Here is a 26543-nt window from a genome sequence, read left to right as displayed (position 1 = left end):
TTACACATTTCCACAGAAAGAGGGTCCCCCATCTGCAAAGCCAACTTCAGAGATGAGCCAGAGCAGACCTGCAGAGCATCACCAAACAAACTCAATCCTCATTGCCCAGACCCCAGGTTTTTGGGCTGCCTTCTCCACTTTTCTGCCTCACACAGGATGCTTTTCCATGTCTTCATGTTTAGCTGAATTTCCTCCCTCCTCCCCTGAGCACTTCTGGCTGCCAAGGCAGCTCAGAGACAGCAACTAAGTGGCACCTACATCTGGTACAGCTTAACTTCTAGAGTCTATTCTTCCTGGAATTTGAGCACTTCAATACCCAGTGTTTGTACAAGTGTGGAATAAATGGAGCACAGGCTCCCTGGCCTTCTGTTCTTGCCAAAGTTGTATTTTAAAATGCACTTAGAAAATCCTACTGCTTATTCATCTGCAACTTTAGAAATGAACAAACACCAAATCCAGATCTGCTAAATGGGTGCATTTGCACTAAACCAAACAGGTGGGAAGGTCATGCACTCAGCACAGTCACCACACATATCCTCTCCTCCTGCTTCCCAGACCCTGTGATGATCCAGGGATCCCTCATTCCCTCAGCCACACTTCCTAGCTCTCCATTCTGGTGCTCCCTTTCCTCAAGCAGCCTCCATATGGGAGGAGTTGGACTGTATTTAGGTCTGAAGGGTGCTACTTCTCATGGATCAACAGGCTGAATTTGCCAGTTAGGATATAGCAGGAAAATGCAGGCAGACTACTCTGGCATGGTGGCCAAGACTAGACACAATCAGGTTATCTTGTGGCCCTTGTCATCAGAGCCAGCCCTGCCATGATCTTCTGTCCACTGTGGCCATGAAAGGAGTTAAAAAGCTCCAGCTCAGAGAGCAGAAAACCTCTATGCTCAACAGATGTGGACACTTTCTGGAAGACACACCCACCCCATCTCCCACATACTGACTTGAAAAAAATCACTGCAGACACATGAGCACGAGGGGACTGCTGCAGGTTATAGATCCAGCCCCCTGATGGTGCAAATACATTTCACACCTTTCATAAACAATCTGGGACTGGACTGAGTCCAAGCAGACTTTTTATACCTTCCTCTGTGCAGCAGATGGTTTGTCTTACCTTGTCAAAGAATTCATACAGCCTGACTGTTTCACAGACTCGGTGCCTCGTTTCATCCAGCTGGGTGCAGAACTCCTCCAGCTGATCTCCGTACGTCTGCAGCTTTCGCCTGTAAGAATGCACATCCACAAAGGAAAAGTCTTCCCATTGATTCATCTTCTTTAATGCCTCCTGTCCCCTTCTGCAATATTCCTGAAAACAAAAAGGAATTGCTTATGAGGATGGAGACCTGGAATCAACAGTAAGCAGTCTTCAAGGCCATTAACAGCTAGGGTTAATTAGACCAGTTTTTAAGGTTCAAATCACATAAGCAGGGGTGTCTTTGTTTACAGCAGAATTCTGGAGCTTGATCTCTTACAATTTACACTCATCACACAGCAGCTTGTAAAGTCCTACACAGCAAGACCATGGCTCAATTAGGATCAAAAAAAGGCAATGTTACAAGCACATCAAAGGAGGAACAAAAAAATCAATCTTTCATCCCAGCAGTTATTTTCCCCAAGACTGGTAATGCCACCTACTAAATGCTGAGCTAGTGGCTTTGTCTGCAAAAGGAGAGCAGGGGTGCTATGTAGCAAAATGGAATGACACACACTTTGGTGATGAACCCTCTTAGCATCATGTGTTTGGCTGAGCACATACAAGACACACATGCTACCAACTCAGACACTGGAGAATGTAATTTTCCAATCCAACAACACTTACACTGGCAACAAGATCAAACTCCTTGAACTGCTTTTGTGTTTGAAGCAGCATCTCCAAAGAATCATCCAGGTTGATTGTTTCCTTTAGCCGTTTTCTGCCAACATTCTCAATCCAACTGCTGACCTAGAAGAAAAGGGATAAGCCTCACTTGTTAGTCACCCTGTGCTACTCACCAACGTGCTCTTTATGTGGAAAGAGCAAGGAACTGCTCTCATAATGCTGCTCATCTCATTACTGGAAAGAATGTGTGTAGACTTCTTCCCCCCCATTCCAGCATTTCAGTCTGAGCCTCCTGCTAAGAGTTTTTCCACTTCAGGTTACAGAGTAATTGAAAAGCTCTGCCTGTTATTGCTCACTAGCCTTAGGCATAAACAGGGCAAGTGGCTGCCTGGGCTCTGGTTTGGGTGAGCCATGGTCTAAAGCAAGCTCTGCAACCTGCAGACTGGCCAGACATTCCTATTATTGTTACCCCCAACTGGGATCAAATCTCCTTGCTGCCAGGTTTCCTACACTTCCCTTTTCTGACTGGCAGGACATGAACGATGTCAGTGCGAATGTATTGATGGATTGTCCCCATCTGCAGTGTTTTATGGTTCTCTGGGACTCTCAGCTACTGGTTTTCTGAAGACAGCTCTCCATAGACCTGAGCAGCAATTGCATGTTCCTCAGCAGAGACCAGCTGCTGCTGCAGTTATCAGCTCATATCCTCAAAGAGGGGTAGAGCACTGACTAACAAGAGCATCCTAAGAGTAAAGCAGTCACAGGAGGCCAGGCAGGGTAATACAGCATCTCCATCATCACTAGGTTTTAAAAACAGGCTGGTAAACCTGTCTGCAATGCTCCAGGCAGAGGTGCACCTGGGGGAAGGGACAGACTAAGTGCTTCCTAATGCCCACACATCCTGTTTTCCTATGTCACCTGAATTCATATCCCAACTCAACCCCATAGTCAAGGACAAACTCCTAGTTTTATGGACTGTGAGAAGGTTACAAGGAGCAAGCACACTGGCAAGAGGAAGAGATGGTGGTGGGTTCTCAGTACTACAGAGAGGCACACTGCTGCTGTCTAGAGTTTCTAGGCAGGCTTAACAGCAGGAGCAGTTGCTGTCATCACTGGTGATCAACAAGGAAAGTAAGCCAGAAGCAGTTGAGTGTTACTCAATTCAACAAAAAAATAAAGTTCAGCTTAAAGCAGAAAGAGGTTGCAGTGCTTGCTTTGTGCATTTTTCATTTCTGTGTGGTATTAAGAAGCTGGGTGTTTAACCAGAGTCTCTACCAGGTTCTTGCAACACACTTCTTGTCCTGAACACATCCTGCATGGCGACCAAGTGTCTACCTCCAAATGGGAAGTCATTAAAACTCCTGGATGCACCTTGGCCTGTGAAAACACTGGGTAGGCTACAGCCTCCTTTGCAAATCCAGTTCCCACTAGAGAAGAGGAGCCCAGAATCCCAGAAGAACAATGGTGAAACTGGTCCTAATAGTGATTTTCAAGGACACAAAAAGTTCTCATTGTTGAGGAGTTACAGCACAGGAGACCATGTGATTCCATAATCTCGAGGTTCAGTTCAGGCTTAGGGATCTGCAATATGGAGCATCTGGGATCTGCAACACTGAAAAGACTGATCAGCTCTTGTAGGATGCTCAGATGTAAGCTGTTTCATGATTTTTTGAGGTCCTCTATCAACATGGCTACAGGTTTCAAAGGCCTTTCTGAAAGCCAGTGCCTGTTTGCTTCAGTTATCCCATGGCTGTCGAAGAGTTTCAACGAGCACTAAATGAAGGGAAGTTGAAGGTCCCACAGAAGTGCAGGGGGTGGGAGGCTGAGCATGGCTCTTGGGCTAAGGAAAACAGGCTGTTCCCTTCCTGGAGCCTATGTAGAGGGCTGCTCCCAAAAGCAAACTGAGTGTGCCTGGTGCTGCAGCCAGAGGGGAAGGAGTGTGCCTAGACTTATCAGCTATCAGGGACCTGAGAACAGTACAGGAATCTAAACAACAGAGTACATGACAGGGATGGGCAGCCAGTGTGGGGCAGGGATATTCAGCAAGAGGATGTCAGCAAACCCTGCAGGAGCTACAGCCCAGAGGAGACACACAGACTTCTTATCAGCTTGTTGCCATCACTCTGCTGCTTCTCAAGGTGAAGTATGAAGAATGCCTCATCAACAGTCTCGCTGAGAGGGTCCAAAAAGGCACCCAACCTCCAAATGCATTGCTTATCTATGAGCCACTTCACTGATGTTTATGGGGTTTGACTGATGCACACCTAGAGAGAAGTCAGGGGACTTTCACCTGGCATCACTGTACACCTTCACACAAGAGATCAACAGGTCCAGTACCTGCTGTGGAACACACAGTCAGAGGGCAGCAGTCACTGGAACTGACAGGTAGGCCTTACCTCCTTAAGACACTCTTCCACTTTCTCAAATTCCATCACCAGCTCCAGCTCCTGGATGCGCTTGTTTGACAGCATCACCAGTCGGTGAACGCCCTCATCAACTTGATTATAAAGCACGCTGGCAGCATCGAGTGCATCTCTGCAAAGGGACACAGGTCTGGTCAAGGGTTTTGCATCAGGTCCTTCCCCCAGCACTTCATGCAAACACAATCTGGCCAACAACAGCACTCCAGTCATCCTCCCTGTGGGATCCACACTGGCCATCTCCATATGGAAAACAGAAGAGGATATTGCTGCTCCTTGCACATTACCATGATTCACCACTCTGACCCCAAATAACCTGACAGGAAGGACAAGAACATCTCCTCCCAGCCAGGCTCCTTGCATGATATACCATATTTCTCACACTTTCAGTTTTTCATAAACATAGATTGTTGCATCAATGGATTTTCACAAAACACTAGGTCAAGTCATTTCAGCATCTAAAACCATCATTTGAGTTTAATTAAGCAAATAAACCACCACTAATAAGCAAATCTCTCCTGAGTGACAACAACAATATTGAGTGCCTGATGCCCCACTTACTCTCAGGATTTCCAAACAAAAATGCAAAGTGTACAACAACTCAGTGCTAGGAGAAATCAGATTTTACAGTGTTGTGCTAAAGAGATTCATAGACTGAGCTCCCAATCTTGCACAGGCAGCTGTGCTGACCAAATCCAGCAGCTCCCTGCCAGCCTGCCCACAGAACACAGGCAAGCACAGAGGGGCTCAGGATGGAGCCCAGTGCCCTCAGATGCTGCAACCATGGTCTCGGTAAGATGAAGAGTATTAGCAAGCTCCTTTTAGATGTGTGTAACACCTCTCCAGCACAGGCTTGGTGAATTACAGATGGGATCCAGGAGACAGCAGAGCATTCAAGCTTATTCTTCTTTTATTTCTTTTACTTCTAGATTTCCCCTCCTACAATTACGGGCTCAAGAGACAGCTACAAGGAAACACTACAGCCTCCTTCAGCTGTGTTCTACAGTGGCATGTTCAGCTGCCTGGTGACCTCTTGTACTCACCCCAAATCAATTTTCATTTCACTGTCTCACAGCCTTCTGATTTATTAGAGTGTGGCTTTTTTATCATATTATTAAAATTATCTAAAGCACTTGCAAAATAGGTAGCTAATATTGTTAATGGAATATAATTAAAAACAGTTCAGCATACATGTTTATTTCTGTCTGGGTTTATAGGCTACCTTGAACCTGTAACACGCAACTGAATGTGAGTGTTTAGCAGCAGCCATCCTGTAGTTTTAATTGACACGAGGTAGCGCCATAGGTCTGGACAACTAGCTCTGCATAGCAGAAATACATGTTATTTTTCCATTCAGAATTCCATCCAGTGTGCAACAGCCAACTTCTCAAACCTCAGGCTCTTAGATACTTTTGTTTTTCCTCTTTGAAATGCCATTAGACTGAATGAATTTCTCCAAAGTGCAGCCAAAAATACCCAAATAGTTTCTGGACTAAGATCAGTGCTACTGCAGAGCAGAGCAGACAGGTTCTCTACAGAGAATCTGCAGGCTTCAATGGAAAGATCCAAGCTGTAGTGCTGCTCTGGAGTTTCCCAAAACCACCATAAACAAACCGTGATGATATGAGCCTTCTGTTTTGTAATCCTTTCCTACAGACAGACCCAGCTCCAACCCAGGAAACTCACAGCAGCAGAGTCATAATCATTGTCCAAGCTGAGCTCTGGAAAGTGTTTCCAGAGCAGGTTGTGGAGGCCAGTTCCCGTCAGCAGCAGTGACACAGCTGGGACAGCTAATGAGAAACAGTTTGGACGATGGTTGCAAGTTAAATTTGGCAACACCATTAATGTGCTCGGTTTTGTGCAGCAGAGCGTATCTGTCAAGTCCTATTTTCTGACTGAGTCTCCAGCATACCGATGGCCAGACAGGCAGACACCCTTCAGCCTTACTCCCTCAGGGCTGAAATCCCTGCTGGCAAGAATGCTCTCATCCACTCAGGAAAACACATGGATACAGCAAACACTCTTCCTCCCACTGGCACAATCAAGCACCTATAACTTTAGGCATTCCATGCTGTTACATGCAAACATTTTCAATTACCCCCTCATGAGGCAAAACATTTTTCAAACCTTTCCCTGAGCTTCCATGGAAATCACTTTGGTGTTGATGCTACTTCTTTGAGGGCACTCATCTCATCAGCAAGCCAGACTGACCTGCTAGACCTTTCTGTAATAGGAGTCCTTACGTCCACCCAAGCCAGTGACAAAGCGAGCATCCATGGCTTCTGCACTTAACGTGGGCAACCTGATGGCACAGGGACATGAGAAAAGGATTCCAGCACTAGAACTGCCTGACCTAGAACAGCGTATGATCTGACATGGGGATGGAAGCCAGGGAGTCCCACTCTGTCCCTTTCCATACCTGAGAGAGGAAACAAGACCCCCTGTTGTTGTATGTTTGAGTAGTTTTCCTTTACAGGAGTCAGTAGCAACCTGTGCTGCAAGGCCCAACAAATATTACAGATTGTAGCACAGCAGACAGCACATTTCCCAAAGTGCACAATTTCACAAAACACAGGCTTTCCTGCAGACAGCACTGCAACTGCAACTATGGCGGGGGTGGGGGTGGGAATTACCCTCAAGGTAGAGGGATAGGAAGTGATTATAAAAAAAAAAAACCAAAACCCACATTTCAAGTTCTTTTTTTAACCAGAAATAGGCATACCACAAGGTCACTGTGTAAAGAGGCTAACTCACTGTGCCACTGTGAAAAACACCAGTCTCTTGGAGCCCACTTGAGACCAGTGCTGGCCTTATGACCAGGAAACCCATCAAGGGAAAGTCAGGTTCAAAACTGCAGCAACAGAGTACTCCTGCTGGCCCAACAACCAAAGTCCAAGGAACACATTTCAGGAGAAGGGGTTTGAGTGAACTTCTTGATGCCCAACTAAAGGATTAAGAAAAATCCACCCCAAACAACACTTCTGGCCCCACATATTCCTTCCACAGAAGGAGTTATCCTGCCTCTGAAGATGTCAATCCAACCAAGCCTTTATGTCCATTTGCAGAAGGGTGGAAGGGAGCTCCAGTTTAGAAGTGAGCCCTTTGCCCCACTGGATGTAATCATACAATACATATCTTGGTAAATAATGTGGCAGTTACAGATATACAGAATCTACACATCCACGAACATCAGCCATCTTCCCTCCCAGCTGATTCATTGGTACTAAAAGTGACATCCTGTCACTGAAGACACACAGAAAAACTTTGCTTTACTGATTCACAAGGATCTCAAACTTCCCTGAAGTCAGTCTAGGATGCATTTAGGAATTTATGCTATAAGCAGGGACTAGACAGAGGATTCAGTTCAGAAGAAGGATGGGAATTAACTCTTATCAGTAAGTTGGGTTGTTTGGGGTTATATAAGCCAAAATCCCTTACTCTTATCATTTATTTTTTTTCCTCTGTGAATGCTTGTAGCAGGCTATTGATGCCCTTACCAGCCACAATTCAACACTCTAAGGCTGCCCCTTCTCATGGTCCTTCCAATAGTTTCCTGAGCAACTGCAAACAACACGCACAGAAAAAATGTTTCTGAACAGCTCCTCCGGGCTCAGAGTCCCCAAACAACTTCAGGTGTGGCCTCACACCATTCCTGCTCCTCTGTGAGTTGCTCCAGCAGCCCAGCTCTTTGTTTCAAGGACCAGCCACGCTGTTTTCACACGTTCTGCCTCGCTTGGCAGGCATTCATTAAAACCTCAAGGTCTAGTTGTTGGTCTTCTGTTGCATCTCCAAGGTAACTCCATTCAGATGTTGTCAGCCCCTGACAGTTCACTTTTACCAGCTGGACAGGCTCTCTGACTAACATCCATCTTTTACTCTCTTACACAGAGGAAAATATAAGCCTTTCCATGTTGTAGCATAAAGTAGGTAGGCAAACCGAGGCAAACAAAGAAATTGCTCACAGTCCATGGGAAAGTTTGGTTTTTTTGATTCACTTGGGCACTTCAGTGCTCACAGAGAGGATCCACTGGGTATTAAGTCTGTTCTCCCAAACCTCTGTACATCTGTTTATCTATTTACACACACACCCATTTGCTGATCTAGATCTTAAAAACTTCCTAAATGATTTCCAGTACACTAGTAAACTTCACAATATCCTGAAACAGGGACTTTTACAGGGAAAATGTTACTTCACACAAATATCTATTTCTTTTCCAGCTTCAGACTCAGAAGTTTTTAATTCCTGTCCTTCAGTACCTTCCCAGCACCTTGGAATAAACAAACCAAATATTGAAAATTTGGTTGAAGAAAAAGGTTACTTCCATTTTGGCACACAAAGGAAACACCTGGCTGTTAAGGACTTTAAAGGTATTTTAATAGTGGCCTGTGCAACTCTGAGCATAAAAGGCAGAATTGTTTGAAGTCAGTGGAAAGTCTCATCTTAGCTCAGATTTGTGTGGATGCCTTGCAATTTCCCTACACATGGGAGTGTGGTAATAAGAGTCTTTCACTAAATTCTTCCATGGTCAAATCATCAAAAGCAATTTTGCAATAGTGCAGAGTCAATATAATTTATAGCAAAAAGGAGTAGCTTGATGTCAGTTTATGTTTCCCCAAATCCTGTTTTCATTGGGCAATTATTATTTCAGTGGAAAAGGTTCCAAACATCTTCAGTTTTCTGGAGAACTGCCAAGCAGTTGTATAATGGCAGGGTAATTTTAAACCTATAATTTAGAAAGACCATTTCTGTCTGAATCCATTCTTCAAAAAAAGTCAGCCTTGGAGAGTTACACTTTAGTTTTCAAAGTAAAATACCTGTTTTGTTTTCAAAAAATAGATGGGCACAGAAGAAGCATCCAGCAGAGTCACAAAAGCAGGTGCTGCCTGAGCCATGCCAGGAGAGCACAGGGAAGGGTGCAGCAGAACCATTACTGCTCTGCCCATTCAGAACCTTCCTGTCTGCCCCTTCAAGAACTGCTTTGACAAAGAGCAAGAACAGCACATCTAACAAAGGGGCTAGAATCTGGAGTTTATCCTCTGACCAGCCTTGGTCTATTTTAAAATGGCAAAAATGCATGGATGGAAAGAATACTACATTTTGGTAGTGTATTTGATGGGGTTTGGGTAAGTATAGGGCAGCTAACTTGTCCTGGGAAAATGAGATATCCTTAATCTGATTTGTTCTGTAATTTAGAAGAAACACAGTCAGATGTTACAACATTACCCTCATCTGTCTTCCACTCTTGGTGCTGAACTTCCCTTGTGGATGTCCCTACAGGTTTTAGCAGAAAATGAATAGGATCTAGAAACTAGGAGGTTTAAAGGATAGATTAGTCCAAGGACATCACCCAGATCATGTGTGCTGATACCCTGGCTACAAACCACTTAAAACATCCTGAGCAATGCTTCTGGAAAAAAACCTTCCAGGTCTGCAGGGACAGTCCTGTGTGCCTGAGGGACATTTTGCAGGATGAGAAATGTCATTCTTGGTCATTACTGCATTTTAGCAGCAACCTATATAAGTGCCATATTTATAATGATCCCACAAAAGGAGGTCAACCTCAAATGCAGAGTCCTGCTTTTGAGCTGAGAGCTTCACATGCAGCTGAGGCGAAAATTCAAACTAGCCATGGTGAGGCTAAAGCAGACACAACTATATAAACTAATTATTCTCTGCAGCACACAAACAGCCATGGTGGTTTCAATTCCCTGATAAAAGTAGCTGAGGAACTGGGTACATTTTTTAGAACCCTGAAGTGTCCTTACAAAGGCACAGAGGTCAAACACCAAATCTGTGGTTGCCTGTGGGATGCCTGTTCCCATTGAGATGAAACCAGTGGATCTAGCTGAGACCACAGACCTGGCTGAATCCCTCCTCACCAGGTTACCTGACCTGGGAGCAAACCATCCAATTAATATAATGCACTGGAGACCATAACTGCCAAGAGAATTCTCATCTGGAGCACAGCTCATTTAAATGTGTTTGTAGCAGAAATACACTCAGAAATCCCTTTAAAAGCCAAGGGATTAATGCACACAGTTAAACAAGTGTCCAAGCACAGTCCCAAGATGTGACCTTTGTTTCTTTCTCCTGTCTGGCATGCATTCAGTTACAATAAAACTCTGTTCAGACTCTGGTTGATTTTAAATCCCAGTAAGACCCATAAAACTGACTGGAAAAAAAAACATTATAAGAAATCTCAAATCAACAAGTAGACTGCTTATGGGGAAAGTTCCCTTTGCAGTGGAGCCTTGGATAGGATTTGGAAACACCATTTTGGGAACACTGAGCCTCAAGATGTGGTTTTCTACCAGCTGTAAACAATTTCTACCTCCAAACCTTGTCTAATGTACAGGTATTACCTGCTTATGTTTATACTTCATATCCTGGTTAAATGCATCAGTTTAAGAGCTGTGTTCCTGAAGCTGGGACCACTGGGCTTCCAAGGTGCCCTGCTCAAATACATACACACTGCCATTTAAAGCCACATCTCTCTTTCACTGATATGTCCTTTTGCCCACTTCCAGGGCTATAATCCATATAATAGCAGGAACTGTGCTATTAACCAGTCCAGAAACAGAAGTATCAATCCCAACACAGTTAGATAAAAAAATGGTGCTTGTGGGATGGCCTGGGCTAAGGCAGGAATGTCAGGCAGTTCAGCTAACATCCTATACTGGAAACTTTCTGCAATTTTTTCCATAATATTTTTAAACAGATAAAACACAGTGTGTCATTAATTACCTAATGCCCTGTTGGCATGACAAGCATTGCAAACAAAAACAAGCAAAAACTGGAGTCTTCTGGGTAAATTCTCACCAAATCCAAGAAGATTTAGGACATAAGACTGCAGAAAATAAAAAACAGAAAGGGAGCTGAGGGAAACCATCTCATAAAAAGCCCAAGAGGACAATGAAAACTTACCTAGACAGAACTCTGCAACCTTTTAGCTCTCTGCAAATGCCACAACTGACGTTTCACAGCACTTCATGCACTCAGAATGACAACAGCCCCAGCTCCACTCTCCTTTATGTGTGGAGCAAGGAGATTTGTTTAATGCGAGCGTAAGGGCTTTTTACCGGGCGAAAACCACCACGCAAACAGAGGGAACAGGTTAGACTGTAACCAAAATGAATACCAAGTAGCACAGAGTGTGTTTGGGTAGAAATGTCGCCCTGTGCTCCTCCCTCCACCTGACACAAACAAATAAGGCCAGAGAAGAGCACTGCCACCCATCCTGGGCCAAAGGCTCGGTGCTCCTCAGCCCCGTCTGTCTCACCAGCAACAGCGCAGAGGCGTCTCGTGGCACCTTTGAGGCCAGAATTAAAGCACACTTTTTCATCTGGCTTCAAAGGTATACTGGGAATACATCTTGTCCCAAGACACAGGTTTTATGATCAGGTCCACAGGAGGAGCGTGGAAAGGACCCTGCAATGAAAGGTGCCTCTCACAGATCACGTTAGAAGGGGGCACTGAGGGAAGCGGTAACATGAGAGGCTCCCAAGGCTCCCAGAGAGGCAAAAAGAGAGCAGGCACAAGTTCAACTGCCATCAGTGAGAGGGACACAGGCATTAGCATCTTCTGACACATGTACAAACACACAGAGCCACAGCAGCCACTCATCTCTACAGCAGGAAGGGGGTGGCAGAAGACAGTAATGCCTCCAGGAAGGATCTCCCAGTGTACATTGCCTGGCTGTGACCACCAGCCTTTGGCAGCAGCTGTCAGTCTGACAGTGCACACACTGCACCTTACAAACCAAGAAGTGCAGCCATCTCAGTCTGCCCAAACTGGGACTTACACACCAGATACCTATCTCCCCTCTAACCTTGCTCCCAATCTGTTCCACATTTTGGATGGACAGCTTGGTCTCTCTGACTCTACCCAAGCTCCAGACAGTGCTGTGCAGTCCCTTGGCAGGGGGCAGAGACCCTGTACATTATCCAGGTTTACTTCCACAGGGAGCTCACACATCACCTTGCAGAATGGCACATGCAGGCCTTGTAACATCCCAGGAGTTGCTAGCAGCAAGAGCCTTGCTGAAGATCCACAAACATGAGGTCTGCAGACCACACCACCACACAGCTCACACCCCACTGCATTGTTAACTGGCCACAGTTTCAAGTAGACCCAAGAATACCTCAGTGGTGTGTGTGTGGAAGCCAGAACATGAAGTATGGACACTTTTAGCTATAAGATCACTCTCTTTGTCACAGCACTTGAGTCAGGTCCAGCAGCCACTGCTCAGGAAGTCTGCTCTGTACTGTCCATTACCTCTGCTCAGCTCAGGTCCCCACCCAGGGCTTCCAACTAGATCACCAAGCCACACTAAAAATAGCCCGCTCACAAAACCAGCTCTTGGCTCCAGCCACTCCACCCTCAAAATACAGAGAGTAACTATACTGCCTTCTGCAAACAAAGGAGAATTCACTCCTCTATCTATTTATAAGCTGCTTATTCACAGCTTGCAAGCACAGATTCTTCTCAGATGAGGAGCTTGGGGGAAGAGATTAAACTTTTTCTGGTTCCACGTTGCACAGAGCCAAGCACTCAACGTGATCATTCCTTCACTATCTGAGGTTTTTCTCCTTTCAGCTATCACCTCAAGCCTTGGCACTATCTTGCCCATCACCAGGCAGAGCAGGACACAATCCCACTCCCATGCCACAGTGAGAACATGGGGTCGTGGTAGAGCCAGGCAGGTGCATTCTGGTTAAACTAGTATACACCATCTCTATATATTGATATAAAATGGTTATAACTTCTTGACTCTACTTGTGACTCAGAATACATCTGAGGACAAAAGGCATCCACTGGGCACTTGTCAAGGCACACATTTCCAATTCTTGGCTATGCTGGAAGAGTAGCAATAATGAGAACAGGGAAAAACTCCTGGCTAAAGACCAGGTTAAAAGGATCCTGATCTTCCTGCCCATCCACACATCACAGCCTCACTTCAGCAAGAGCTCCCACTGCTGTTGCCTGGCTTCTGGCAGCTTTTCTGGCATTTCCATCATAAACTGCAAGTTTTTGACATCCACTACAGAAGCAGCAATACATTAGTTCACCTTTCACAGGTGGCTCAATGAGTTGCCTGCAAGCTACAGGTTAGTTGACCCAGACAGCCAGAAGCCAAAGCTACACCTGCTAACCAACTCTATGTACCTTACTAAAAAGACTCTGGTTATTAAAAAAAAATCCTGTTTGAAAGTGCAAAAAGAAGTATTAACAGCATTGAAGTGATGGAGTTCTCTGTGCCATTTGGCCACACTTACCAAGAGGAACTTCAGCTATGCTAACAGCTCTGCAGTTCAATCCTCAGAAAGACTGGGACAACAAAACCTTGACAGGTTCAGCTAACAGACCTGGAGAAGCACTGAGCCTTCAGCACAGTGGATGGTGTGAAGGCAAATGTGCTGGCTTTCAATCCACCAAGAGTGAGCAAGTGGCAATGCCACCTCCAGCAGTCCCCCTGCACCTCTGGGTGGCCAGCCCTATCATTACAGCTCTTAAAGAGGCATCACAAAGATACTGGCTCACCAGTGCCACACCCACACCATGTCCAGGCCAAATTCAGCCTGGTCTTGCTGGAGGTGGGAGATCTCAGAGGGACCAGCTGAGCACACCATACCCTCTAAACCAAGGCAATGAGCTGCCTGCAGGATGTGTATTCTGGTGACTGAGCTCCTCCTTCCTAAGCAGGGAAAAGGCAGAGTTACAGACAGACTGCTTGGAGAAGTCTGTCTTTCCTTTTGTGGATAAGCAGCTGGATGGGCAAGGCTATCTTTTACAGTGGTACTTGGTGGAGAAAGGAGTTTGAAGACTCCTGGTCAGCTCACAATGTGAGCAGTTGCTGGTCGAAGCCACTGCTGCAGTGCTACAGTATCTTAGGATGAGACCACCCATGAGAGACTCCTGGAAGCTCTTAAATCATCTGTCAGAGAACCAAACAGATGGAACACATCCCTCCTGCATGCCCACATCTTTGATGGAATGAATTCAACTTCCGCAGGAAAGAACCTGTGGCACTGGCTTAGCAAACTCACAAATCCCAAGTCAGACCTCAGCACAATGAGATCCCACTGCTCTGTGCCACAAAACACTCCAAAGGACACCTCTGCTCTCCAGGAGGGCAGAGTGAGCAGAGAAGGTTCCACAACCAATCCCACAAGAAGAGTTTCATTACTAAAGAAAGACTAAAGCAATTCTTGTTTGCCGTGTGCTCTTGAAAGGTATTTGGCAGATAACATCTGACTGCACTGAATACATGCCTGTTTTAACTTATTATCTCCAACCTGTGGTCAGGCATTTTCAGAAGAGCTCATCCATCTCAATTCTTACCAGCTCCTGGTGTTCTTTTTACACATGAAACCACAAAATAGCAAGAAAGACATCTGTGACAGCTAGAAAAATATATTCCCTGAAAAAAAAAGCAAGTCAATCCCTTGCTTGGTTAATCCCAAGGTGAAAGTGCAGATAGGCTTGTTATCTTTATTCTTAAAAAAAAAAAAAAAATCACAATTTTCCCTTTACTTCTCCACTTGTAGTTGGCATATTTTAATTAAGTGGAGCCAAAAGTCCGGAAAACTGCTCTTTAAATTGTCTTCTCTATTTATATGTCATTTCTGCACATTCAGACTGTCACCTGTTCACAACTGGCCTCAACTTATTACTAAGAAGTCCTGGCAGTCATGACTGTTTTATCAGACTTTTGCAGCACACGAGACAATAAAAAACATGGGACAATGTCCCAACAATGGGACACGTGATAGACAAAAGAGCCAAAAGGTGGCTTAGAAGAGCAGAGCCATTTGACTTCCTTTTGTAAATAATTTATTTCAAGTATTGGGAGAATGGGTGTGGAACTAGGCTGTTAAGCATTGATCAAGATTTTACAATTCAAAGTTTAGAGCAGCAGTACCACAAGCCCTGCTGAGTGCACACACAAAGGCAGTCCTGTTCCCTTTTCACACATCACTAGTTAAAAATTAAATATTGGGCCTACATACATCAATAGCCACTCCATGTTAGCTTAGTTGGCCAATTCCAGTATTTTGTCTCTACCCTGCTTTGATCATATCTATTAAAGAAGCCTTTGAAAATCATAACCTTTACAGTATTGGCAGAGCTTAGAACCTTTAATATCTGCACATCAGATACGAAAGAAGGAGTAAGTGCAAAGAGCTTTCTTCCTCATTTGAAGGGATCCTGTAAGAAAGAAGAGTGGACTTCTAGAGCCCTCTGCCCCAAATCAGATGAAAATTAAAATACTGTATGGATTTCAGTTTCTGCAACTATTCCACAGCCCAGAAACAAATAACTTTCTCCTGCTATTTTCATTTATGCTCCTTAAGCTGGAAAGAGCCACATATATTTGATCCATGGCATCCAATCTCCTTTCAGACTGGCAGGCAATGAATACAACCTGAATTAAGCAGAGAACACGCTACACAGCTTCAGCATGCACTCAAACACTGTACAATCAAAGAATTCTGTGTATATTCCCCATCCCTGCCCTTGCTAAAGTAATCAAAGCAGTAAATTATCCTTAAGGGCTCTGTCAGATCAGGTTTCAAAGTTGATTATTTCCCTCCACAAAAACACAGGCTTAGTTAAAACCAAAACAAAACACAAAACTCATGCACATTCTACCCACTCTCCTAGGACTCTAAAGTCACTGTGTTGCTTAAAATAAAATAAAAAATAATAAAAAATCTAAACAAAACAAAGCACAAAAACCCGCATTATTGTGCTTCTCATGTCATGTGAGAATGAAAAGATTATACTGTAGTAATTCAATCCAAAATTGCATCAAGATTACTTCACCAGTTCAGCAAGAGAACTGTGTCTGCACAGTCTGCCAGAGCTCCTGACAGGAGTCACAGCAAGCAGGGAACAGAAACAGTTCCCAGCCTGCCCTCATGCTCCTCTCTCTGCACCAAAGTGTCAGTCCTCTTCTTCCAGTGACAGGCAGCAACTTGCACTGTCATCCACTTGCTGAATTTTAAAAGAGCAATGTTCTTTTCACAGTGTTTGGTTGAGATACTCCATAACTACTTTGTTATCTTCTCTTCACTCCCTCCCTTCAAACCTCCCACCCTTGTGATGGCAACACAGAGCTGAACCAGAGCAAGGCTGTGGATGCACAGAGCTGTTCCACACCACCATGCCACCCCCTGAGCCCTCATCTGCACCCACATGCCAGCTCTCATCTCACTGGGCTGGAAGCTCCTGGGTGCAAAGGCTGCCTTTCTACCTTGTTTGCACAGCACATAGCACAGAGGCCTTCTCATGCTGATAGGCTTCAGGTGTTTAACAGCACAAACACAAGTTGTGCAACGCCCTAGGGATGTCAAACAGCTGGGCTCTCTCAGTCCCGCTTCTCATACCAACCCCCAAACGGGCACTGAGTATTTGTTTGTGCAAACTGTACCAATGTGTGAAGAGATCAGAGCCTGCTGCAGCCAGCAAGCATTCCTCCCAGCTAAGGTCCTTGGAAATCCCCTTGCACAAGGAGTGCCTTAGGAAATCACAGAGATAATGCCCTGCACCTAAACATTCATCACTGGTATCAATTAGGGCTTGTGTTTTACAGGTACCCAAAATATCCAGCTCTCTCTCCACCATAGAAGATAAGCCTGATTTGGCTTGGAAAAGGAAGTTGAATCATATAAGTGAATCCACCTAGACTAGCTTTTTGGCTGGGGAAGAAGCAATCAAGATGAGAGTAAAATTCATTACAGTAATTTCACGACCATAAGGCGCACCGGACTATAAGGCGCACCCCCCGGGAGCCGGCACATTTTGCAACTTTGTAGATCAGATAAGGCGCACCGGTCTATAAGGCGCACCGGGTTTTTTTTTGCAGCGAGGCTCCGCCCCCAGCTCCTCCCGCGCGCTTGCTGGCCGAGGCCCCGCCTCAATCCGGCAGCCATTGGCTCCCGGGCCTGCCTGTACCCGGCAGGGCCAGGCTATGCCCACTACCGCTCCGTGCAGCATCCCCAGGGCCCCGCTGTTCTGGGAGTTCCCTGGCGCTCCGGGTGACCCAATGCCGGCAGGCTTGCCCCGTGCCGCCGCTGCCCCGATTCCAGCTGCTTGCCCCCTCCCCGCGCGGCAGCCGCTCCGATTCCGGGGGCTTTCACCCTCCCCGCGCGGCGGCCGCGGTGATTCCGGGGGCTTTCGCCCCCCCCGCGCGGTGGCCGCCGTGATTCCGGGGGCTTTCGCCCTCCCCGCGCGGCGGCCGCGGTGATTCCGGGGGCTTTCGCCCCCCCCGCGCGGCGGCCGCCATGATTCCGGGGGCTTTCGCCCCCCCCCCCGCGCGGCGGCCGATCCGATTCCTGCGGCTTTCACACCCCCCGCAAGGGAGCCGTCCCAATGTCGGTGGGCCGGCCCCGCGCGGGGGCGGCCCCGATGCCGGCGAGGAGGCCCCAATGCCGGCGGGTCTGCCCCGCGCGGGGGCGGCCCTGAAGCCGGCGGGTCCGCCCCGCGCGGGGGCAGCCCCGATGCCGGCGGGGAGGCCCCGATGCCGGCGGGTCCGCCCCGCGCGGGGGCGGCCCCGATGCCGGCGGGGAGGCCCCGATGCCGGCGGGTCCGCCCCGCGCGAGGGCGGCCCCGAAGCCGGCGGACCCGCCCCGCACGGGGGAGGCCCCGATGCTGACGGGCTCTCACTTCCGGGGTGGCAAATGTCGCAACTTTGCAGATCAGATAAGGCGCACCGGACTATAAGGCGCACTTCCGGTTTTGGGGGGAGATTTTAGTCAAAAGGGTGCGCCTTATAGTCGTGAAATTACTGTACATTTTTCAGCTTAGCTGTTTTCAATGCAATTCCTTGCTACACAAAGCTGTTCTCCAGCCTGCACTAATGATGGGGCACCTCAGGGAGACTCCCAGTGCCTGTTTTTTGCTCATCTCCACCTCCTCCCACTCTGGGGGCTCACCTGTAGTCCTGGGTAAGGGTGACACAAGACTCCTCCTTCCCCAGTCTGGCCAGGATCGCTCCACCCTCCTGCTGTACCTTGACCAAACTTGCATCTCCAAGTACACTGTTCATCAACTGCCTTGAATTCCTCAGCAGCACAGCTGCATCCTGGAAGGATCACAAGAGTGAGGTGAACAGTTACTGCAACCTACAGGCAATGAGGGAACAGGCAAAAAACAGCACCTAAACCAAAACACACCCAAGCTACATCTCACCTGGGCCCACTCTAGGAAAAGGGGAGGTTGGTTCCCACCACTGTTTCTCTTCAGCCTGGTAAGTCTAAAGTAATAAACTGTGCTCCCTATACTCCTATACCTTTCCCAGGCTAAAATTGCAACCCAATTCCCATCATTATTGTTCCATTCATTTGCTGGGCATTGAAGAAATAATCTTTCCAGCCTCACTTCCCACTCACACCTAGCTCCTACTGTTCTGAGAGCCTGGAACTGAATGGCTCCAAGTCTTGGGACAAGATGCACACAAAGGGTTTGTGGATATACACATGTGTACAAATTCAAAGCTACAGCTTTGAGGTCCACCTATGACCTGAGGTGAGGGAATGCTTACCTCAGCCTTTTCTGGTAATTTTGCAGATTCCACTTTATTAATAGCTCCCTGAAGGAAGGCACAAACAGCACGGCATCGTTGCAGTAAGTATTCCAGCTTCTACAAGAAGAAAGGACCAATGCAGAGGTTATTATCTCACAGCTAACAGGAAAAGGTCTTCTGAGCTTGCAGAAGCTTAGGAGCACAAAAATCAAGAGAGGATCAAACATATTAATCCAAGGGTTCAATGTATCATTCAGTGAGACTGTATCAGCAAGGAGAGTCCCATCAGAGGGCTCAGATGCATCACACTAGACCAAGGCCCCTATGTAGACCTTAGAAAGCTGCAAACTCATTGGATGGGTCATACTTTACAGAAAAAAAAACCCAATCCACTTATGTCTCACATTCTTCTATTAGCATTTCTTGTAATTTTCCATGAAGATGAATCATGCTGCATGAATTTCAGAGAAACAAAACATATAACAAGTACTTGGAATTTTTCTACTTTTAATCATTTCTCTTCATGTAAAAAGTAGTATAAATTAAAAATTAGGAAACTGGAAAGCTTCCAAAATTAAGCACCTTAACCTATGGACAAACTTGAAATCCTTCCGCTCTTCAGGGTGGGGGGAAGCAGGGAGGAAAACAAACAAAAGAAACTCCAAACATTTCATAAGGGTTCATGAGGCACTAGTTTTTGGAAAAGTTAGTGATATAAAGCCTGAATATTGTCAGATACCACCCTCTAGTCACTTAAGAGAAGGAAGAAACAGTTATTCCAAAATAACCATGTTTAAAACAAAACAAAAAAGCAGCTGTTTGATTCTTTACTGAACTGAACTCCCTCCTCCCCTGGAGTGCTGGAACACAGCCAGCAGTGAGAGATTAGCAGGCAGGATGCAGGTGAGATCACTGAGACAGGAAATAAACGCTATTTACCACATAGCTCCAGAGCTAAAGAAGCTGAGCACACGGGTCATTATCACACACAGTATAAACAAGCATACCATGCAGAATTTTTCCCATACTAACTCCCTTTGGTAATGTTTTACATGCTAAGACAAGAAGTAGCCTGATATTATGGTCCTTCCTTCAAGAATTATCCTTCTGCACACACAGAGCACCTCAGCTCCCAAGGTATTCTCAACTCTGTCCATTAAACTAATCCATAACTTCTTGCAAAGTTTCTCTGCTTCATCACTGCCAAATAAACTTCAACTTCTCAAAGTCAATCCTAGGCACCAAGATTAGGCCTCTGTACCTCTACTGCACCAGCACAGGTTCAGACAAGTACTTTTAGATGAAAGTTTTTTTTTAAAAAAAAAGGGTTCCGAAGTAAATTGGAAAAAATAAGTTAACATTTGGCACATGCCAAGCCTATCTTCTGAAGCCTGCCACCAGCACCAGAGTGGTGCTATCAGTGACATCTTAATCTGCTTCAAGTGTTGCACTGTGGCACACAGCACTCTGAGTAGCAAGGTCAGAGCCAAAAGACCACTGGATCCTCTGGAAGCTGAGGCAACAATTCTGTCAACCTCCAGGGTGAGCAAACTCAATGTGAAGACAGCCAGCTTGTGTGCAGATTTACAGAGATTTAATCCTGTCTAGTCTTGGTGTGCCAAATAACTCAATAGAGCTTTTAAAGATACAGCAAGCACATGGTTGACAGCATTCAGGCTCCCTCCACAGCACAAGTGCACACAGAGCTGGGTATTGGTACCATGGATGCTGCCTCTGCAGGCTTCTGGCACTCTGCACATACCCCGCTGCTTGCAAGTAAAAGATATTCTGAAGAATTCTTCAGAAGAAGAATTCTGAACTGACTATCCAGAACTTCCAAGTCTCACTCATGCAAGGACTGCAAATATGACCAAGGAGATAATAGCTTGATCTGAGGAACTTGCTCCAAAACTAAAAAGATTTAACTGGTTATTGCACTCGAGTTCTTCATTGTTAGTCCAATGGAAACATGACACAAACACCTTCTCCTGAGATTAGCTGCAGATGTCTGTTGTCCAGTCTAACTCAAGAGCCACTGCATATCACAACAGGATTCCATTCAGATTTGACCACATTTTGAAGGCAAGAAAGAATTGCAAGAATTATTTCAGTTCAAGCAGATGAGTAAAAAACTAAAATTTTAGTTCCTGCAGTCATGCCAAGAAACACAGTGTGTATCCATCTTATGAAGACAGTATTAGCATTTTTTTGATACCAGAGATTGATTTGCATTCACAGCTTTACAGGAACATTGTCTTTCAATGCTTGTAGGTTCAGCTGTTGACAAGTTCCTCTTGTTCCCATCTGTTACCATGCCATTGCTTCTCTCAGACGCCAAAGCACACAAGACATCCTACTCACCCTGCGGAAGTTCAGCCAGTCCTGGTGGCAGTATGGGAATGTCCCATCCAGCTCTAGAGGCAGCTGTGAGCTGTCTATGTGCTTGTGGAGGGATTTCATGGAGGTGAGAAGTTCAAACTGCACAGGAATAGAAAGGAAAAGAAAAAAGCACACTTGTATTAGGGTGTGAGTACTGGAGGAGGAGGGGAAGGTTAACAAAAGGCAGAATTCATAATTTCTTTATCTATCTTGCACAGAAGCACAGCATGCAGTGTGTAGCTGCAATATCACTACAATATGAAGGGGGAAAAAATTCAATCTTAGAGCAGCTTGTTGAACGGCTCAGCGGGCGAGCCCTGAAGGAATGCAGGCCACAACACGCTGTTTCACCAGGCAGAACATCTGTGATGGAAGTCTGGCAGCAGCCAGCCTTCTCCAGAGCCAGTACCTCCTGGTGTAAGCAGAGCAACTCCCTCACATGTTCCCACAGTTGTGCTGTGATTTGCATCTGTTTGGAGAATCTGGGAGGTTAAATCCAGCCCCCAGCTTCCCCATCTCAGCTCCTGAAAAAAGAGTCTAACAGAACAGCCTCTGCCCTACCCTCAACTCTCCACTCATCACAGCTGCTATTTGCTCCAGGAGTTTCTTGGATCTTGACACAGCTAACTTGCCTTCTGCAAACCTGCAGGACCTCAGAGCATTTCTACACTCACCAGAGCAACAAGTGCTCCTGCAGGTACACAGAAGCCAGCCCAGACACAAATTCAGGTGCAGACATTTAACTCCCCCACATACACAGTGCGAAGTTTCTACCTCCTTACAAAATTGTGATGATGCTTCCAATTCCTCCTGCATGCCATTGTGTTTATTAGCCTTTCCTCTGCACCCTCCTACATTCTTTGTGTTTGTTCAATGTATTTGTCCTCTGTAGCTCTCCCTGCATGCCTGCAGCCCCCATTCTGAATCCAAATTCTTCCACATGGGGGCAATAAGGAAATGGACTATTAGCATTTGTCATTCTTTAATCTTTTGAGACACCACACCACACACACAGCAAACCTGATGCCTGTCACAGCATCTTCATCCACAGGAGCCGAAAGGAGCTCCTGGCCTACTCTGAAGCCAATAGAGTTTCAGCAGGCACAGAATTTAAGTTCAGCCTGCAACAGTCTTGGAGCACAGAGAGAGGAATAAGGTGAAGTCTGATCCTCTGTTCACTCACCACAGAGTGGCTGGGAGTCTACATTTCTTATACAGCTATAGAATACCAAGACAATTTTACTTCTAGTGGATGAGTTCAGTGATGTTGTGGTAATTTTCCCTCCTGCTGGTCTTTCCAGACATTTCAGCTACAAAAGGAACCTCACACAAATGACCATCTCATCTTCCCCTTCTTGCAGAAGTCTCTCAGCCACTGGCAGCAGCAGGTATGAGGAGAGGAAACACAAGAGATGCAAAATCCAGGAAAGCAACAAGCACCCTCAAAGGTGGAGTTCAGAATTTAGCATGATGTGATCTCTTCCTGACCACGCATTTCCCCCTTGTTAATGGGAGAACATGAAAAGCATCTCTAGTTAATTGTGCAGGGCTCCTCCACAGAGTTACCCATGTTCCCAACAAACCCCTGTGTTCTGAGCCCCCAGCAGACTGATGTAATTGTGGTGTAAATGTCACTGATGGACATGGCAATAAGCAGAGCATGACAGGGATTTGTTCAGCTCACATAAACACTACAATGCAATAAATACCACACCCTAGAGACTGTGACCACAAAACAGAAGACATCTACAGAAATTTCATGTGAGAATAAACATACATCACTGACAGGGAATTTGCTGTCTGGAGAGTTAAATAAAGGATATCAAGAGTGGCCCAGCAAAACCCAGATAAATGGTTCCATTACCTGTCCTGCTGGTGGCTTCTCCATCCGAAAAGTCAGATCTCTCTCAACCAGAAGCAATACTCCATGAATACAGTGAGGATCCATGTCCTACAACAGAACAGAGCACAAATCCATTACTGATCTGCCTTGGATAGTAAGGAGAATGTACCATACCAGGTTCATCCACAAGTTTGCAATTTATCCTTCAAAGGCATCTATAAAACCTGGAAGGTAGTCACCAGGAATTAAGGAAGGCCAATCTACAGAATACCAAGGTGATGTCTTTTTAACATAGGTTGCTTCAGATCAACTAGTCCTGCAATATTTAAGGAAGCAATGGAAAAGGTCAGGTGTTGGCAGTACTAAAGAAGATCTGCCTTCTGCATAGGGAAGTGAGTCAAGGGGGAAAAAAAAGAACTAAAAAAAAAACAAAACAAAAAAGCAAAACCAAAAACCATGCTCCATGTCTAAGTTTTTTCCTGATATCTTTCCTGGTCACTTCACCTAACTGAAAGGAAGTGACTTTCCCCCGCTCCACCCTCAACCCCCTGCCAAAATCATCGTCTTGTCTCTACTCACTGCCAATTTACAGTCAAGTACTTGCATCCTGTTTCTACTGTTAAACTGACAGAAATTCCAAATACAAGGGATGTTTGGCAGCTGTAGTTCAAACTCAGCGGTTCAGGAGCAATTATAGAAGCATTCTACAGGGAAGTGAGAAACAAGCAGAGAGAGCAACAGCAGGAAGAGGAAAACATGGCAGAAAGATCTAGACCATGGAGACAGGGCTCCCTGTGTGTGATGCCTGGACCAGGAAAGCAAGGAGAAGAGCCATTTAAGCTGTTGTGCCACAGGATTAAACAAGAGCCATCCATTTCAATGTCTCCTACATGGTCTTTGCCTGTGCAAAGATCTCAGGAATTGTCAAGCAACAAGTCCTTTCTGGTGTTGCTCAAGCTGCAAGGAACCTGCCACACAGCAGGCCACAAAAACAAAACAAACTTGTTTAAATAAACAGCTCCAGCAGTGAGTAGGGTTAAATATCTGCCAGGAGTAGCAGAGCCAGAGTACAGAGAGAAGTGGACTAATAGAGACTGAATGATCTAATGTGACACTGGGTGCAGTTCTGCAATTCAGAAACAATGCCAACACAAGGAGTCCAAATTCTGCAAGTGAAAGCAGCAACAGAGATTCCAGAACAGAGGAAAAAGACCTTTCTCTCATCCAGTCCTAAACCATGATCCTTTTACATAGGCAGCAAAAAAATCCCAACTGAAACACCTTCCAAAACCGTGAGAGGTTTCTAAATCATCTCTAATTTTTCCAAAGTGAATTATCCCCACTTTCACTGTTATTTGAACACTGATCAAAAGGCCAAAGAGGATTTACTGCATAACTAGGCTGCACGAGGTAAATACAGAAAAGAGGATGGGGAAATATTACAACTGTATCACCAGCTCTGAATTTATCTGCTAGAAAGTACTGAAGGATGAAGACTGGACACAGATTCAAGACTGATGATGGTGCTGAACAAATTTTTTTCTTACACAATGCCTCTTCTGCACCAACAGTCAAGAGATATGCAATCTGAGTGAGGGATAAAGGTAGTGATGGTGTAACAAGAGGTTACCACAGCAGCCAAAAAATTCATTTGTTTGTTACTCCTGAAAATAGAAACTGAAAAACCATTCACAGATAAAGCTGTCAAGGGAAAAGTTCAAGGTTTTCCAGCTCAAGAAGAAATTGTATTTCCAAAGAAATCAAGTACTTTTCACCACATTTTTTAATTTAAGCAGCTGAAGCGAAATCAGTCTCATCCAGCACTGACGGAGGAATCCAAAGACTGAAACAGTTTATCAGGAGTATCTCAGGAGACAAGCAGAGCTGGGAACAGCAGGATGCCACTCGAGGAAGCCTTCCTGCAGCTTTAAGCACAATCTCTTACCACCTTTGCTAACAAAATCAACTACACAGAAGCAAAGAAACAAGAGTTCCACACACATAAGTGAACTCCTCACCTCCCAGAACAGGTACTCTGTGGACAGCACAGAATAGAGGGGCATCAAGAGGAGCTCAGAAAGCACCAGGGTAAATATAGATCCTTTCATTATTATTCTTTTTTACAAGAATTAGATTTTTTTTTCAATGTTTCTCAGACAAGTTCCAGTTTTCTGGCTTCCTGCCCTAAGTGGAAACTCATGGCCAGACTTAACAACACTGGCACAGTCAGAAGCACAGGCTGCCAAGAATGTTTGTGCAGAGGGGAGAGTCCCCAGGTACCTCAGTCAGTGTCAAAGTGATCACTGTAATGGAGTAACAAGGGGTGCCTGGTGCTAACGTGAGACCAATGTGCTCTGTAGTTCTTCATTAAGTGAGAATGTAAATACACCTCTGGACCAGAAAGGCTTGCACAGAACTTCTCTGCTTTCAAATGCTAAACTGACTCTTCCCTATCCAACTCACAAACACAGCTGATTACAGGAAATTCACACTGGTATGGGAAATTCAAAAGAATCTCACTCTATTAAGATTCAGGCAGAGAGAAATCCCACAGATACCTGCTCACTGAAGGCAGAGCACACATTCCACTGTCCATGCACCACCTGCTCACTGAACAAGGGACCAGCCTAGCACTTCTGAGTAACAAAGTTCCTCTTAAGAGCCACCCCTCCCAGCACAGAGCTTACTGGTGACAACCTGTAACCAAACATTACAGCATTTACCCCTGCAAAAATCCTGGCTCCAAAGCATCATTATGCAGTTTCCCACAGGAACAAGCCTGATCTATTCCTGCAACATGGACACACTGTGCACTTCCCTTCACCTCAGCACAGAACTGCCAGAGCTCCTCCTGCTTCTTCCTGACACAGCTCTGCAGCAGCTTTTTATTCTGCCCCACTCCCTCTGCTCTGGCTGTTGTCTGGGACAAAAAGATTTCCCAGCCACCCAATATTCTAAAAAGAAGGGGGAAAAAAAATTATTGCAGAATATAACTGGTCAAACTCTGAAGGCAGAGAGGACAAGCTCCCCACCAGTTTATCAGGTGGTTCTGGACACAGCAACTAACAGACTCCCAGTGCTATAGGGAAGACTAACCTGCAAGCACCCAGAATTGTCTACTAGCACTTAATTCTCATCTTGCATTCATTCTGGAAAGGTGGAGAAGTGTTAGAAAGATTTCCTAAAGCTGACATATCTTGACCCAGGAACCTTTGCTCCCCAGGAGTGTCTCTAGACTTAAGAGACCCCAGCAGGAAGGGACTCTGCATTAGGGCATCTGATCTGTGCTTCCCCACTGTGAAGCAGTGCTTCCCACTGCTGGGTCAAGAGGAAAACAGCCCCTCAGAACTGAATAAGCAATGCTGGACCTCAACATTTGACAGATTCTGGCACACTATCATAGTAGGTTTCACAGAAACTATAAAATTAAAATCCTGTACAAGGAGAGTGCAGGACAGCAGAGAAACGAGCTCTAGAGTCAGTCTGCACTGAGATGTGTAAGGGATTTTAGAAAGGACCCCAAGGAGGTGATCTGCTCTGTAGCCTCAG

General features: G+C 45.7%; 1 protein-coding gene across 6 annotated transcripts in view; it reads right to left on the bottom strand.

Annotated features, from left to right (window-relative positions):
- Positions 1-26543, bottom strand: part of PLEKHG4 (pleckstrin homology and RhoGEF domain containing G4) — an 86550-nt gene that overhangs the window by 25821 nt on the left and 34186 nt on the right. For all 6 annotated transcript variants that reach the window (XR_004419025.2, XM_033069584.2, XM_033069586.2 and 3 more), the window contains exons 7-13: positions 23016-23102; positions 21134-21250; positions 18791-18889; positions 18183-18331; positions 4221-4359; positions 1825-1947; positions 1120-1311 (exon numbers count right to left, since the gene is read on the bottom strand). Coding sequence is in view for 5 of the 6 variants with exons in the window: in XM_033069584.2 (XP_032925475.1) it covers positions 1120-1311; positions 1825-1947; positions 4221-4359; positions 18183-18331; positions 18791-18889; positions 21134-21250; positions 23016-23102 (906 nt within the window). In the remaining variant the exon portion in view is untranslated. The remainder of the gene's footprint in view (positions 1-1119; positions 1312-1824; positions 1948-4220; positions 4360-18182; positions 18332-18790; positions 18890-21133; positions 21251-23015; positions 23103-26543) is intronic.

This window comes from Catharus ustulatus, chromosome 11 (genome assembly GCF_009819885.2).
Source record: "Catharus ustulatus isolate bCatUst1 chromosome 11, bCatUst1.pri.v2, whole genome shotgun sequence".
NCBI lineage: Eukaryota > Metazoa > Chordata > Aves > Passeriformes > Turdidae > Catharus > Catharus ustulatus.
Note: the sequence above shows the minus strand (reverse complement) of the source record. Positions and strands in the feature narration are given on the sequence as shown.